Source organism: Lithobates pipiens, unplaced genomic scaffold, assembly GCF_037356315.1.
Source record: "Lithobates pipiens isolate NorthernLeopardFrog02 unplaced genomic scaffold, aLitPip1_a1.2 Scaffold_13, whole genome shotgun sequence".
NCBI lineage: Eukaryota > Metazoa > Chordata > Amphibia > Anura > Ranidae > Lithobates > Lithobates pipiens.
Window position 1 is genome coordinate 537,968,363 of NW_027507718.1, and position 14,041 is coordinate 537,982,403.

General features: G+C 51.9%; 1 protein-coding gene across 1 annotated transcript in view; it reads left to right on the forward strand.

Moving 5' to 3' along the window:
- The window catches only part of LOC143976229 (interleukin-12 subunit beta-like), a 33,278-nt gene extending 25,303 nt beyond the window's left edge, over positions 1–7,975 (forward strand). The window contains exon 7 of the mRNA XM_077478639.1: positions 7,882–7,975. Within this exon, the coding sequence (XP_077334765.1) occupies positions 7,882–7,896 (15 nt within the window). The 3' untranslated portion in view covers positions 7,897–7,975. The remainder of the gene's footprint in view (positions 1–7,881) is intronic.
- Positions 7,976–14,041: the final 6,066 nt, after the last annotated feature.

Here is a 14,041-nt window from a genome sequence, read left to right on the forward strand (position 1 = left end):
AGACTCTGACAGCCACAAGCATGACACCCAGAGGCAGAGGCATGATGGGACTTGTAGTTTTGCAACAGCTGAAGGTCCGCTAATTGCATATCCCTGTAATATACAGTCCTCTCCACTAGATGGGGATATTGGGTTGGTATAAGATGTAATACACACCCCTCTCCACTAGATGGGGATATTGGGTTGGTATAAGATGTAATACACACCCTCTCCACTAGATGGGGATAGATGGGTTGGTATAAGATGTAAAGCACATTTAAAATCAAATTTTGGACCCGTATTAGATGCAATACACACCCTTTTCCACCGGGTGGAGCTATTGGGCTAATGTAAGCTGTAATACACACAAATCCCCACTAAATGGAGATGGCGAGTTGGTATAAATTGTAATACACAGCCCTCTCCACCAGATGAGACTATTGGGCCAGTATAAACTGCAATACTCACCCTTCTCCACCAGATGGAGATATTAGGCTAATATAAGATGTAATACACACTACTCCCCATTAGATGAGAATATTTGGCCAGTATAGGATGTAATACACAGCCCTCTCCACCAGATGGAGATATTAGGCTAATATTATTATTATACAGGATTTATATAGCGGCAACAGTTTACGCAGCGCTTTACAGTGTATGGGGGGGACAGCACAATTACAGTACAATACAGAAGCCTGGCCCGTAGACCTTACATTCTAAAGGGAGGGGGAGGTGGTACAAAAGGTAATAGATGCAGGGGATGATTTGATGGGGGTGTCTCGGGGACAGTTAGGTGGGTATGGGGTAGGTTTCCCTGAACAAGTGAGTTTTCAGGGAACTCCTAAAGGCGGACAGGGTAGGGGCTAATCGGATATACCGGGGCAGGGAGTTCCAGAGGATGGGAGAGGCTCTGGAGAAGTCCTGGAGGTGAGCATGAGAGGAGGTAACAAGGGAGATAGAGATCAGGAGCTCCTGGGAGGAGCGGAGGGGGCAATTTGGGCGATATCTGCAGATGAGGTTGGTGATGTAGATGGGGGGGGGGGTATGTTTAGCATTTTGAATTTTACACGGTGGGGGAGGGGAAGCCAGTGAAGGGATTGGCAGAGAGGGGCGGCAGTCACGGATCAATTAGTGAGGTGTATTAGTCTAGTAGCAGCATTCATAATAGACTGAAGGGGGAGGAGCCTGTGTAAGGGTCGGCCGGTGAGGAGAGAGTTGCCGTAGTCGGGAAATAATCGAGGAGTGAAGAAGTTGCTTTGTGGTGTCATTAGTCGGGAAGGTGGAATTCTGGAGATGTTGTGGAGGGGAAGGCGGCAGGATTTAGCCAGTGATTGGATGTGGGGAGAAGGAGAGGTCAGAGTCAAGGATTACACCCAGGATCCTGGCATGTGTGGAGGGACCAATGGTTGTGTTGTTGATATTAATGGTGAAGTCATGGGGGAGGGGAGGAGGAAATATAAGAAGCTCAGTATTAGAATGATTGAGTTGGAGGAAGTGGTGTGACCTCCATACTGAGATGTCATTCAGTAAGTTGGAGATCTGTGAGGAGATGGAGGGGGGCGAGTTGAGGAGACGGAGGGGGTGAGTTGAGGAGACGGAGGGGGCGAGTTGAGGAGACGGAGGGGGGCGAGTTGAGGAGACGGAGGGGGGCGAGTTGAGGAGACGGAGGGGGGCGAGTTGAGGAGACGGAGGGGGTGAGATGAGGAGACGGAGGGGGTGAGTTGAGGAGACGGAGGGGGTGAGATGAGGAGACGGAGGGGGGTGAGTTGAGAAGACGGAGGGGGGTGAGTTGAGGAGACGGAGGGGGTGAGTTGAGGAGACGGAGGGGGTGAGATGAGGAGACGGAGGGGGTGAGTTGAGGAGACGGAGGGGGTGAGTTGAGGAGACGGAGGGGGGTGAGTTGAGAAGACGGAGGGGGGTGAGTTGAGGAGACGGAGGGGGTGAGTTGAGGAGACGGAGGGGGTGAGTTGAGAAGACGGAGGGGGGTGAGTTGAGGAGACGGAGGGGGTGAGTTGAGGAGACGGAGGGGGTGAGTTGAGAAGACGGAGGGGGGTGAGTTGAGGAGACGGAGGGGGTGAGTTGAGGAGACGGAGGGGGTGAGTTGAGGAGATGGAGGGGGTGAGATGAGGAGACGGAGGGGGTGAGTTGAGGAGACAGAGGGGGTGAGTTGAGGAGACGGAGGGGGGTGAGTTGAGAAGACGGAGGGGGGTGAGTTGAGGAGACGGAGGGGGTGAGTTGAGGAGACGGAGGGGGTGAGTTGAGGAGACGGAGGGGGTGAGTTGAGGAGACGGAGGGGGTGAGTTGAGAAGACGGAGGGGGGTGAGTTGAGGAGACGGAGGGGGTGAGATGAGGAGACGGAGGGGGTGAGTTGAGGAGACGGAGGGGGTGAGTTGAGGAGACGGAGGGGGTGAGTTGAGAAGACGGAGGGGGGTGAGTTGAGGAGACGGAGGGGGTGAGTTGAGGAGACGGAGGGGGTGAGTTGAGAAGACGGAGGGGGGTGAGTTGAGGAGACGGAGGGGGGTGAGTTGAGGAGACGGAGGGGGTGAGTTGAGGAGATGGAGGGGGTGAGATGAGGAGACGGAGGGGGTGAGTTGAGGAGACGGAGGGGGTGAGTTGAGGAGACGGAGGGGGGTGAGTTGAGAAGACGGAGGGGGGTGAGTTGAGGAGACGGAGGGGGTGAGTTGAGGAGATAGAGGGGGTGAGATGAGGAGACGGAGGGGGGTGAGTTGAGGAGACGGAGGGGGTAAGTTGAGGAGATGGAGGGGGTGAGATGAGGAGACGGAGGGGGTGAGTTGAGGAGACGGAGGGGGGTGAGTTGAGAAGACGGAGGGGGGTGAGTTGAGGAGACGGAGGGGGTGAGTTGAGGAGATGGAGGGGGTGAGATGAGGAGACGGAGGGGGTGAGATGAGGAGACGGAGGGGGGTGAGTTGAGGAGACGGAGGGGGTGAGTTGAGGAGATGGAGGGGGTGAGATGAGGAGACGGAGGGGGTGAGTTGAGGAGACGGAGGGGGGCGAGTTGAGGAGACGGAGGGGGTGAGTTGAGGAGACGGAGGGGGGTGAGTTGAGAAGACGGAGGGGGGTGAGTTGAGAAGACGGAGGGGGTGAGTTGAGGAGACGGAGGGGGTGAGTTGAGGAGACGGAGGGGGGTGAGTTGAGAAGACGGAGGGGGGTGAGTTGAGGAGACGGAGGGGGTGAGTTGAGGAGACGGAGGGGGTGAGTTGAGGAGACGGAGGGGGTGAGTTGAGGAGACGGAGGGGTGAGGAGTGGAGAGATAGATCTGGGTGTCGTCGGCATAGAGGTGGTATTGGAAGCCATGGGAGGTCATCAACTGGCCCAGGGAAGAGGTATAGAGCGAGAATAGGGGGGCCCCAAGGACAGAACCTTGGGGTACCCCAACAGAAAGAGAAAGGGGAGCGGAGGAGATGGCGTTGTAAGTGACACTGAGATAGGTGGGAGAAGAACCAGGATAAAGCAGAATCACAGAGGCGAGTGGAGTTTGCTGAGGAGGAGCAGGTGGTCAACTGTGTGGAAGGCAGCAAAGAGGTCTATGAGGATGGAGTATGGAGTGTGGAGGATGGAATATGGAGGATGGAGGATGGAAGATGGAGTATGGAGGATGGAGGTATGGAGGATGGAGGGATGGAGGATGGAGGATGAAGGATGGACGATGGAGTATGGAGTATGGAGGATGGAGTATGGAGGATGGAGTATGGAGGATGGAGGATGGAGTATGGAGGATGGAGTATGGAGGATGGAGTATGGAGGATGGGGTATGGAGGATGGGGTATGGAGGATGGAGGATGGAGTATGGAGGATGGAGTATGGAGGATGGAGTATGGAGGATGGGGTATGGAGGATGGGGTATGGAGGATGGAGTATGGAGGATGGAGTATGGAGGATGGAGTATGGAGGATGGGGTATGGAGGATGGAGGATGGGGTATGGAGTATGGAGGATGGGGTATGGAAGATGGAGGATGGGGTATGGAGGATGGAGTATGGAGGATGGAGGATGGAGTATGGAGGATGGAGTATGGAGGATGGAGTATGGAGGATGGGGTATGGAGGATGGAGTATGGAGGATGGAGTATGGAGGATGGGGTATGGAGGATGGGGTATGGAGGATGGGGTATGGAGTATGGAGGATGGAGGATGGAGTATGGAGGATGGAGTATGGAGGATGGAGTATGGAGGATGGAGGATGGAGGATGGAGTATGGAGTATGGAGGATGGAGTATGGAGGATGGAGTATGGAGGATGGGGTATGGAGGATGGAGTATGGAGGATGGAGTATGGAGGATGGAGTATGGAGGATGGGGTATGGAGGATGGAGGATGGGGTATGGAGTATGGAGGATGGGGTATGGAGGATGGAGTATGGAGGATGGAGGATGGAGTATGGAGGATGGAGTATGGAGGATGGAGTATGGAGGATGGGGTATGGAGAATGGAGTATGGAGGATGGAGTATGGAGGATGGGGTATGGAGGATGGGGTATGGAGGATGGGGTATGGAGGATGGGGTATGGAGTATGGAGGATGGAGGATGGAGTATGGAGGATGGAGTATGGAGGATGGAGTATGGAGGATGGAGGATGGAGGATGGAGTATGGAGTATGGAGGATGGAGTATGGAGGATGGGGTATGGAGGATGGAGTATGGAGGATGGAGTATGGAGGATGGAGTATGGAGGATGGGGTATGGAGGATGGAGGATGGGGTATGGAGTATGGAGGATCGAATATGGAGGATGGAGGATGGAAGATGGAGTATGGAGGATGGAGGTATGGAGGATGGAGGGATGGAGGATGGAGGATGAAGGATGGACGATGGAGTATGGAGTATGGAGGATGGAGTATGGAGGATGGAGGATGGAGTATGGAGGATGGAGTATGGAGGATGGGGTATGGAGGATGGGGTATGGAGGATGGAGTATGGAGGATGGAGTATGGAGGATGGGTTATGGAGGATGGGGTATGGAGGATGGAGTATGGAGGATGGAGTATGGAGGATGGAGTATGGAGGATGGGGTATGGAGGATGGAGGATGGGGTATGGAGTATGGAGGATGGGGTATGGAGTATGGAGGATGGGGTATGGAGGATGGAGTATGGAGGATGGAGGATGGAGTATGGAGGATGGAGTATGGAGGATGGGGTATGGAGGATGGAGTATGGAGGATGGGGTATGGAGGATGGGGTATGGAGGATGGGGTATGGAGGATGGGGTATGGAGTATGGAGGATGGAGGATGGAGTATGGAGGATGGAGTATGGAGGATGGAGTATGGAGGATGGAGGATGGAGGATGGAGTATGGAGGATGGAGTATGGAGGATGGAGTATGGAGGATGGAGGATGGAGGATGGAGTATGGAGTATGGAGTATGGAGTATGGAGGATGGAGTATGGAGGATGGAGTATGGAGGATGGGGTATGGAGGATGGAGTATGGAGGATGGAGTATGGAGGATGGGGTATGGAGGATGGAGGATGGGGTATGGAGTATGGAGGATGGGGTATGGAGTATGGAGGATGGGGTATGGAGGATGGGGTATGGAGGATGGAGTATGGAGGATAGGGTATGGAGGATGGAGGATGGAGTATGGAGGATGGAGTATGGAGTGTGGAGGATGGAGGATGGGGTATGGAGGATGGTGGATGGAGTATGGAGGATGGAGTATGGAGGATGGAGTATGGAGGATGGGGTATGGAGTATGGAGTATGGAGTATGGAGTATGGAGTGTGGAGGATGGAGGATGGGGTATGGAGTATGGAGTGTGGAGGATGGAGGATGGGGTATGGAGGATGGTGGATGGAGTATGGAGGATGGAGTATGGAGGATGGAGTATGGAGTGTGGAGGATGGAGGATGGGGTATGGAGGATGGTGGATGGAGTATGGAGGATGGGGTATGGAGGATGGAGTATGGAGTATGGAGTATGGAGTGTGGAGGATGGAGGATGGGGTATGGAGTATGGAGTGTGGAGGATGGAGGATGGGGTATGGAGGATGGTGGATGGAGTATGGAGGATGGAGGATGGAGGATGGGGTATGGAGGATGGAGGATGGAGTATGGAGGATGGTGGATGGAGTATGGAGGATGGAGGATGGAGGATGGAGGATGGGGTATCGATTATGGTGGATGGAGTATGGAGTATGGAGGATGGAGGATGGAGGATGGAGGATGGAGTATGGAGGATGGTGGATGGAGTATGGAGGATGGAGGATGGAGGATGGAGGATGGGGTATCGATTATGGTGGATGGAGTATGGAGTATGGAGGATGGAGGATGGAGGATGGGGTATGGAGGATGGTGGATGGAGTATGGAGTATGGAGGATGGAGGATGGGGTATGGAGGATGGTGGATGGAGTATGGAGGATGGAGGATGGAGGATGGAGGATGGAGTATGGAGGATGGAGGATGGAGGATGGAGTATGGAGGATGGAGTATGGAGGATGGAGTATGGAGGATGGGGTATGGAGTATGGTGGATGGAGTATGGAGGATGGAGGATGGAGGATGGGGTATGGAGGATGGTGGATGGAGGATGGAGTATGGAGTATGGTGGATGGAGTATGGAGTATGGAGGATGGAGGATGGAGGATGGGGTATGGAGGATGGTGGATGGAGTATGGAGGATGGAGGATGGAGGATGGGGTATGGAGGATGGTGGATGGAGTATGGAGGATGGAGGATGGAGGATGGGGTATGGAGGATGGTGGATGGAGGATGGAGGATGGAGGATGGAGGATGGGGTATGGAGGATGGTGGATGGAGGATGGAGGATGGAGGATGGGGTATGGAGGATGGTGGATGGAGTATGGAGGATGGAGGATGGAGTATGGTGGATGGGGTATGGAGTATGGAGGATGGGGGATGGAGGATGGAGGATGGAGGATGGAGGATGGAGTGTGGAGGATGGAGTATGGAGGATGGAGTATGGAGGATGGAGTATGGAGGATGGAGTATGGAGGATGGGGTATGGAGTATGGTGGATGGAGTATGGAGGATGGAGGATGGAGGATGGAGGATGGGGTATGGAGGATGGTGGATGGAGGATGGAGTATGGAGTATGGTGGATGGAGTATGGAGTATGGAGGATGGAGTATGGAGGATGGAGGATGGAGGATGGGGTATGGAGGATGGGGTATGGAGTATGGGGTATGGAGGATGGAGGATGGAGGATGGGGTATGGAGGATGGAGGATGGGGTATGGAGTAGTGGCCGTTGGTTTTAGCACTCAGTAGGTGATTGGTGGGTTTTAGGAGGGCGGTGTCAGTGGAATGTTGTGGGCGGTAGTCGGACTGTAGGGGGTGGGGAAGGTTGGTGTCCATGACGTAGCGACTCATTCGGTGATGGACAAGACGTTCGATGAGCTAGGAGGCAAATGGGAGCGGGGGATGGGTCTTAAGTTATTCAGGTGGGGTGTAGTGAGGGGTTTTTGAGTATGGGGGTAACCAGTGCATGTTTGAGCGGGGGAGGAAAGGTGTCGGAGGAGAGGGAGAGGGGGAAGATGTGGGTTGGGGAGTTAAGGATAGAGGGGGAAGGTGGTAGCAGTAATTGTGAGGGGACGGGGTCCAGGTGGTGTAAGTTGTAATACACAGCCCTCCCCAGCAGATGGAGATATTAGGCTACTCTAAGATGTAATACACACTACTCCCCACTAGATGGCGATATTGCAATAATATAAGATGTAATACACACTACTCCCCACTAGATGGCGATATTGCAATAATATAAGATGTAATACACACTACTCCCCACTAGATGGCGATATTGCAATAATATAAGATGTAATACACAATACTCCCCAGCAGATGGCGATATCGGACTGGTAAAAGATGTAGCGCTATCTCTATATCATCCTGTTGTGTGTGGACTGATCACATTGTTTTCCCTTCCCCCTCCAGGGCCCTACTAATTGAAATGGACACACCTCACCGGACACAAGGCAGCAAAACTGATCACATGATGTATAAGACACGCCTGTAATAAACACTCTCCAATCATATGTATGTGCCATGTCATTATTATTATTAGAATTTGCTGTCGATGTCCCGCCCACGAGGAGGACGGCTCCACCTTCTTCCTGAATATGTGTCACCCAGCAGCCTTTCCTACTAGGACGCTCCTCTAGGGAAGTCTCCCTTCTCCAGCTGCAACCTATAAAATTCCGGGGACCCCGGTGTGATGAGGTCAGCAGTGCAGAGGTCCCCCGAGGGTCTGGTCAGTATTGTCAGCGGGCATTTAGAACCACACTGGGGGGGGGGGGGTATACATCCAACACAATGCAGATTTGTGGCAGAACCTCTGGGGACCAACATTTTTCTCACGGACCTTCTAAGACGACATGGTGTGGCCCATAGATGGGAGCAGAGCGTGGCCCCTGGATGGGAGCAGAGTGTGGCCCCTGGATGGGAGCAGAGTGTGACCCCTGTATGTGAGCAGAGTGTGGCCCCTGGATGGGAGCAGAGTGTGGCCCCTGGGTGTGAGCAGAGTGTGGCCCCTGGATGTGAGCAGAGCGTGGCCCCTGGATGTGAGCAGAGCGTGGCCCCTGGATGCGAGCAGAGCGTGGCCCCTGGATGCGAGCAGAGCATGGCCCCTGGATGTGAGCAGAGTGTGGCCCCCGGGTGTGAGCAGAGTATGACCCCTGGATGGGAGCAGAGCGTGGCCCCCGGGTGTGAGCAGAGTGTGGCCCCTGTGCCCCGGACTCCTGATCGGGGAGAATGAGTGATGAGAAGAGCTACGTGTGGATTTGTGAAGAAAACTCTCCTCTCATCAGTCATGTTAATCCGCGGTGAAGGGTCTCCAGATTGTGTTTACTCTCCGGTGTGGGACGCGGCTTGGCGGAAAGCCACCATTAATCCTCACATTATAGACTGAGGATGGAGACAACTCATCACCCAAATCATAGAACTTCCCTCAGAGAGTCCCGGGGACAATGATGACACCTCTATTGAATGGCCCCCTGAGGGCCCCCAGCTGTCCATCTCCCCAGAAATCAACCTTCTCTGGTATTTTTAGGGTTAAACTGGGTCAGCAAATCCCACGCAATGATCTAAGCTGGCATGACAGAACAGCGTTGGTTTCTTTTAGAAGTTGCTCTTCCTCTGGCTTCAATATTTAATAAATTAAACCTGGAACTAGACCCACAACACTTCTGAAAATGTTGACTGCTTGGCTGACCTGTAGATCTTCTGAGGTTAATGCATTCTGAAATGAAGGGACACCAAGGCTCCAGATCTGCTTAAATGCCAGGAAGGTGGCATTTTGGAAGGTTCCTGCTGATAGCAGGGTGGGTGTCTTTAGTGGTGGATGTGAGTTTTTAGGTGATCATCTCCTTGTTGGTCTTGGTGCAGATCTCGATGTTGGGCTTGGTCCTCTTGGTGCAGATCTCGATGTTGGGCTTGGTCCTCTTGGTGCAGATCTCGGTGTTGGGCTTGGTCCTCTTGGTGCGGATCTCAGTGTTGGGCTTGGTCCTGGTCTTGGTGCAGATCTCAGTGGTGGGTTTGGTGTTGGGCTTGGTCCTGGTCTTGGTGCAGATCTCAGTGGTGGGTTTGGTGTTGGGCTTGGTCCTGGTCTTGGTGCAGATCTCGGTGTTGGGCTTGGTCCTGGTCTTGGTGCAGATCTCGGTGTTGGGCTTGGTCCTGGTCTTGGTGCAGATCTTGGTGTTGGGCTTGGTCCTCTTGGTGCAGATCTCGGTGTTGGATTGATCCTTGTCTTGGTGCAGATATCAGTCTTGGGCTTGGTCCTGGTCTTGGTGCAGATCTCGGTGTTGGGCTTGGTCCTGGTCTTGGTGCAGATCTCGGTGTTGGGCTTGGTCCTGGTCTTGGTGCAGATCTCGTGTTGGGCTTGGTCCTGGTGCAGATCTCGGTGGTGGGTTTGGTGTTGGTCTTGGTGCAGATCTCGGTGTTGGGCTTGGTCCTGGTCTTGGTGCAGATCTCGGTGTTGGGCTTGGTCCTGGTCTTGGTGCAGATCTCGGTGTTGGGCTTGGTCCTGGTCTTGGTGCAGATCTCGGTGGTGGGTTTGGTGTTGGTCTTGGTGCACATCTTGGTGTTGGGCTTGGTCCTGGTCTTGGTGCAGATCTCGGTGTTGGGCTTGGTCCTGGTCTTGGTGCAGATCTCGGTGTTGGGCTTGGTCCTGGTCTTGGTGCAGATCTCGGTGTTGGGCTTGGTCCTGGTCTTGGTGCAGATCTCGGTGTTGGGCTTGGTCCTCTTGGTGCAGATCTCGGTGGTGGGTTTGGTGTTGGTCTTGGTGCACATCTTGGTGTTGGGCTTGGTCCCGGTGCACATCTTGGTGTTGGGTTTTGTCCTAGTTTTGGTGCAGATCTTGGCGTTGGGTTTGGTCCTAGTTTTGGTGCAGATCTTGGCGTTGGGTTTGGTCCTAGTTTTGGTGCAGATCTTGGCGTTGGGTTTGGTCCTAGTTTTGGTGCAGATCTTGGTGTTGGGTTTGGTCCTAGTTTTGGTGCAGATCTTGGTGTTGGGTTTGGTCCTAGTTTTGGTGCAGATCTCGGTGTTGGGTTTGGTCCTCTTGGTGCAGATCTTGGTGTTGGGCTTGGTCCTGGTCTTGGTGCAGATCTCGGTGTTGGGCTTGGTCCTGGTCTTGGTGCACATATTGGTGTTGGGCTTGGTCCTGGTCTTGGTGCAGATCTCGGTGTTGGGCTTGGTCCTCTTGGTGCAGATCTCGGTGTTGGGCTTGGTCCTGGTCTTGGTGCACATCTTGGTGTTGGGCTTGGTCCCGGTCTTGGTGCACATCTTGGTGTTGGGCTTGGTCCCGGTCTTGGTGCACATCTTGGTGTTGGGTTTGGTCCTAGTTTTGGTGCAGATCTTGGTGTTGATCTCCTTAATGGTTTGTAACTGGTCAGGGTTTCTGATCTTGATAATGATGTTGATGCTGATTCCAGTAATGGTTTGGTACTGGACTTGTTGCTGGCCTAGTGATGGTCCTGGTGCTGGTTTCATTGCTGGCTTAGTTTTGTTCTTAGTGATGGTCTTGTTGCTGTTATCAGTGTTGGTTTTGGTGCTGGTCGCAGTGGTGTACCTGATGATCGTCTAGATGCTGATCTCTGTGCTTATGCTGGGGGTAGTCTTGGCGGTGGTCTGGGAGCTGATCTTGGCGATGATCTTAGTAATGGTCATGGTGCTGGTCTCCGATTTGAACTCAGGTGCTGATTTTGGTGCTGATATCAGTGCTGATTTAGATGATGGTTTTGGTGCTGGTCTCTGTGCTGATGTTGGTGTTAGTCTTTATACTGATCTCTGTAATGGTTGGTACTGGTCTTGATGCTGATCTGGTTATGGTCCTGGTGCTGGTCTCCCTGCTGGTCTTGATTTTGCTATTGGTGACAGTCTTGTAGCTCTTACCAGTGCTGTATTTGGTGCTGGTCACAGGGTTGGTCTTGGTGTTGGTCTTGGTGCGGATCTCTATGCTGATGGTGGCGGTCTTATAGCTGGTCTGGGATCTGATTATGACCTCAGTGATGGTCTTTATGCTGGGATAAGGGCTAAACTCAGGTGTTGGTCCTGGTGCGGATCTCTATGCTGTTCTTGGTGATAGTCTTGGTGTTGGTTTTGCTGCTAATCCTGTGATGATCTCGATGATGGTCTTGGTGCTGATCTCTTTGCTGATCATGGTGATAGTCTTGGTGCTGGTCTCAGGGCTGAGCTTGGTGTTGGTCTTTGTACTGGTCTCATGGTTAAGCTTGGTGTTGATCTTGGTGCTAGTCTCGCTGATCTTGTGATGGCTTTGGTGATAGTCTTGGTGCTGGTCTCTATGCTGATATTGGTGTTGGTCTTGGTGCTAGTCTCTATGCTGATATTGGTGTTGGTCTTGGTGCTGGTCTCTATGCTGATATTGGTATTTGGTCTTGGTGCTGGTCTCTATGGTGATATTGGTGTTGGTCTTGGTGCTGGTCTCTATGCTGATATTGGTATTTGGTCTTGGTGCTGGTCTCTATGCTGATATTGGTGTTGGTCTTGGTGCTAGTCTCTATGCTGATATTGGTGTTGGTCTTGGTGCTGGTCTCTATGGTGATATTGGTGTTGGTCTTGGTGCTGGTCTCTATGGTGATATTGGTGTTGGTCTTGGTGCTGGTCTCTATGGTGATATTGGTGTTGGTCTTGGTGCTGGTCTCTATGCTGATATTGGTGTTGGTCTTGGTGCTGGTCTCTATGCTGATATTGGTGTTGGTCTTGGTGCTGGTCTCAGGGATCAGTTCTATGTTGGTCTTGGTGCTGGTCTCTATGCTGATATTGGTGTTGGTCTTGGTGCTGGTCTCTATGCTGATATTGGTGTTGGTCTTGGTGCTGGTCTCTATGGTGATATTGGTGTTGGTCTTGGTGCTGGTCTCTATGGTGATATTGGTGTTGGTCTTGGTGCTGGTCTCTATGCTGATATTGGTATTTGGTCTTGGTGCTGGTCTCTATGGTGATATTGGTGTTGGTCTTGGTGCTGGTCTCTATGGTGATATTGGTGTTGGTCTTGGTGCTGGTCTCTATGGTGATATTGGTGTTGGTCTTGGTGCTGGTCTCTATGCTGATATTGGTGTTGGTCTTGGTGCTGGTCTCTATGGTGATATTGGTGTTGGTCTTGGTGCTGGTCTCAGGGATCAGTTCTATGTTGGTCTTGGTGCTGGTCTCTATGCTGATATTGGTGTTGGTCTTGGTGCTGGTCTCTATGCTGATATTGGTGTTGGTCTTGGTGCTGGTCTCTATGGTGATATTGATGTTGGTCTTGGTGCTGGTCTCTATGGTGATATTGGTGTTGGTCTTGGTGCTGGTCTCTATGCTGATATTGGTGTTGGTCTTGGTGATGGTCTCTATGGTGATATTGGTGTTGGTCTTGGTGCTGGTCTCTATGGTGATATTGGTGTTGGTCTTGGTGCTGGTCTCTATGCTGATATTGGTGTTGGTCTTGGTGCTAGTCTCTATGCTGATATTGGTGTTGGTCTTGGTGCTGGTCTTTATGGTGATATTGGTGTTGGTCTTGGTGTTGGTCTCTATAAGGATTATCAAGTCTCCATTTTGTTATACTGTCTTCCATTTTAAACTTTGTATGACCAAGCTAGAATTCTAACTGCTAAGACATAGATGCTCGCTATTTGGAAAATATGCTGTTTTCTTAGAATGCCCTTGGCCGCGAGAGTTTGTACAGAGAAAGCCAGATATGCAGTTATCTTATGTTCCTTTAACTGCGTCTGTGACATATAACGTCTGGGTCACAGGCTACCAACAGAATGTTAATGAATATTGTAGTCTCACCCTTATCTCGTGTGAAGGTTAATGATGTGCTTGGCCATGAAGACATGAATTCTGCTTATTCTGCTTGTTCTGTCAATAAACCTGTTACTAGGAAAAGTTTGGTGTATAACTACAAGGGGGATCCCTGATTGGCTACTCCACAGGGTGCCACCCCAACTGTCTCAGCATATAACCTGTTGTATTCAAAACATTAAATGTAATCATTATTCACATACATCTCGTGTATGAGTCTTGGTTATCTCACCGGTGAACGGGACTCCCAGGTTCATCCAGACCACGGCCTAGGCAAGATAGGAAGAGGGAAATCGAGCACCTAACAGAGCAAGGACCCACCTTTACAGTCTCTATGCTTATCTTGATGTTGGTCTTGGTGCTGGTTTACAAGCTGAACTTGTGATGACTGCTGTTCTTGAACCGATCGATGGGAAGGAAGGGCCATCTATTAGCACTCATCTAGAAGGTTATCATAAGATGTACTGGATGGGTCAGTCCCTGTACAGTCTATGGCTGCCACATTCTCTAGGAAGAAATATTCAACCTAAACCAATCCTTTCTTCCTTAGACGTTTAGTGACACCTGCTCCTTCCTTTTATTGATGGAATAGTAAGCTCCAGACCAGCATTTGAAGTCCTAATAAGCTCCAGAATAGAGTTGAAGTCCTAGTAAGCTCCAGACCAGAAGTTGAAGTCCTAGTAAGCTCCAGACCAGAAGTTGAAGTCCTAGTAAGCTCCAGACCAGCAGTCAAAATCCTAATAAGCTCTGGACTAGTGAAGTCCAAGTAAGCTTCAGACCAGTGGTCAAAGACCTAATA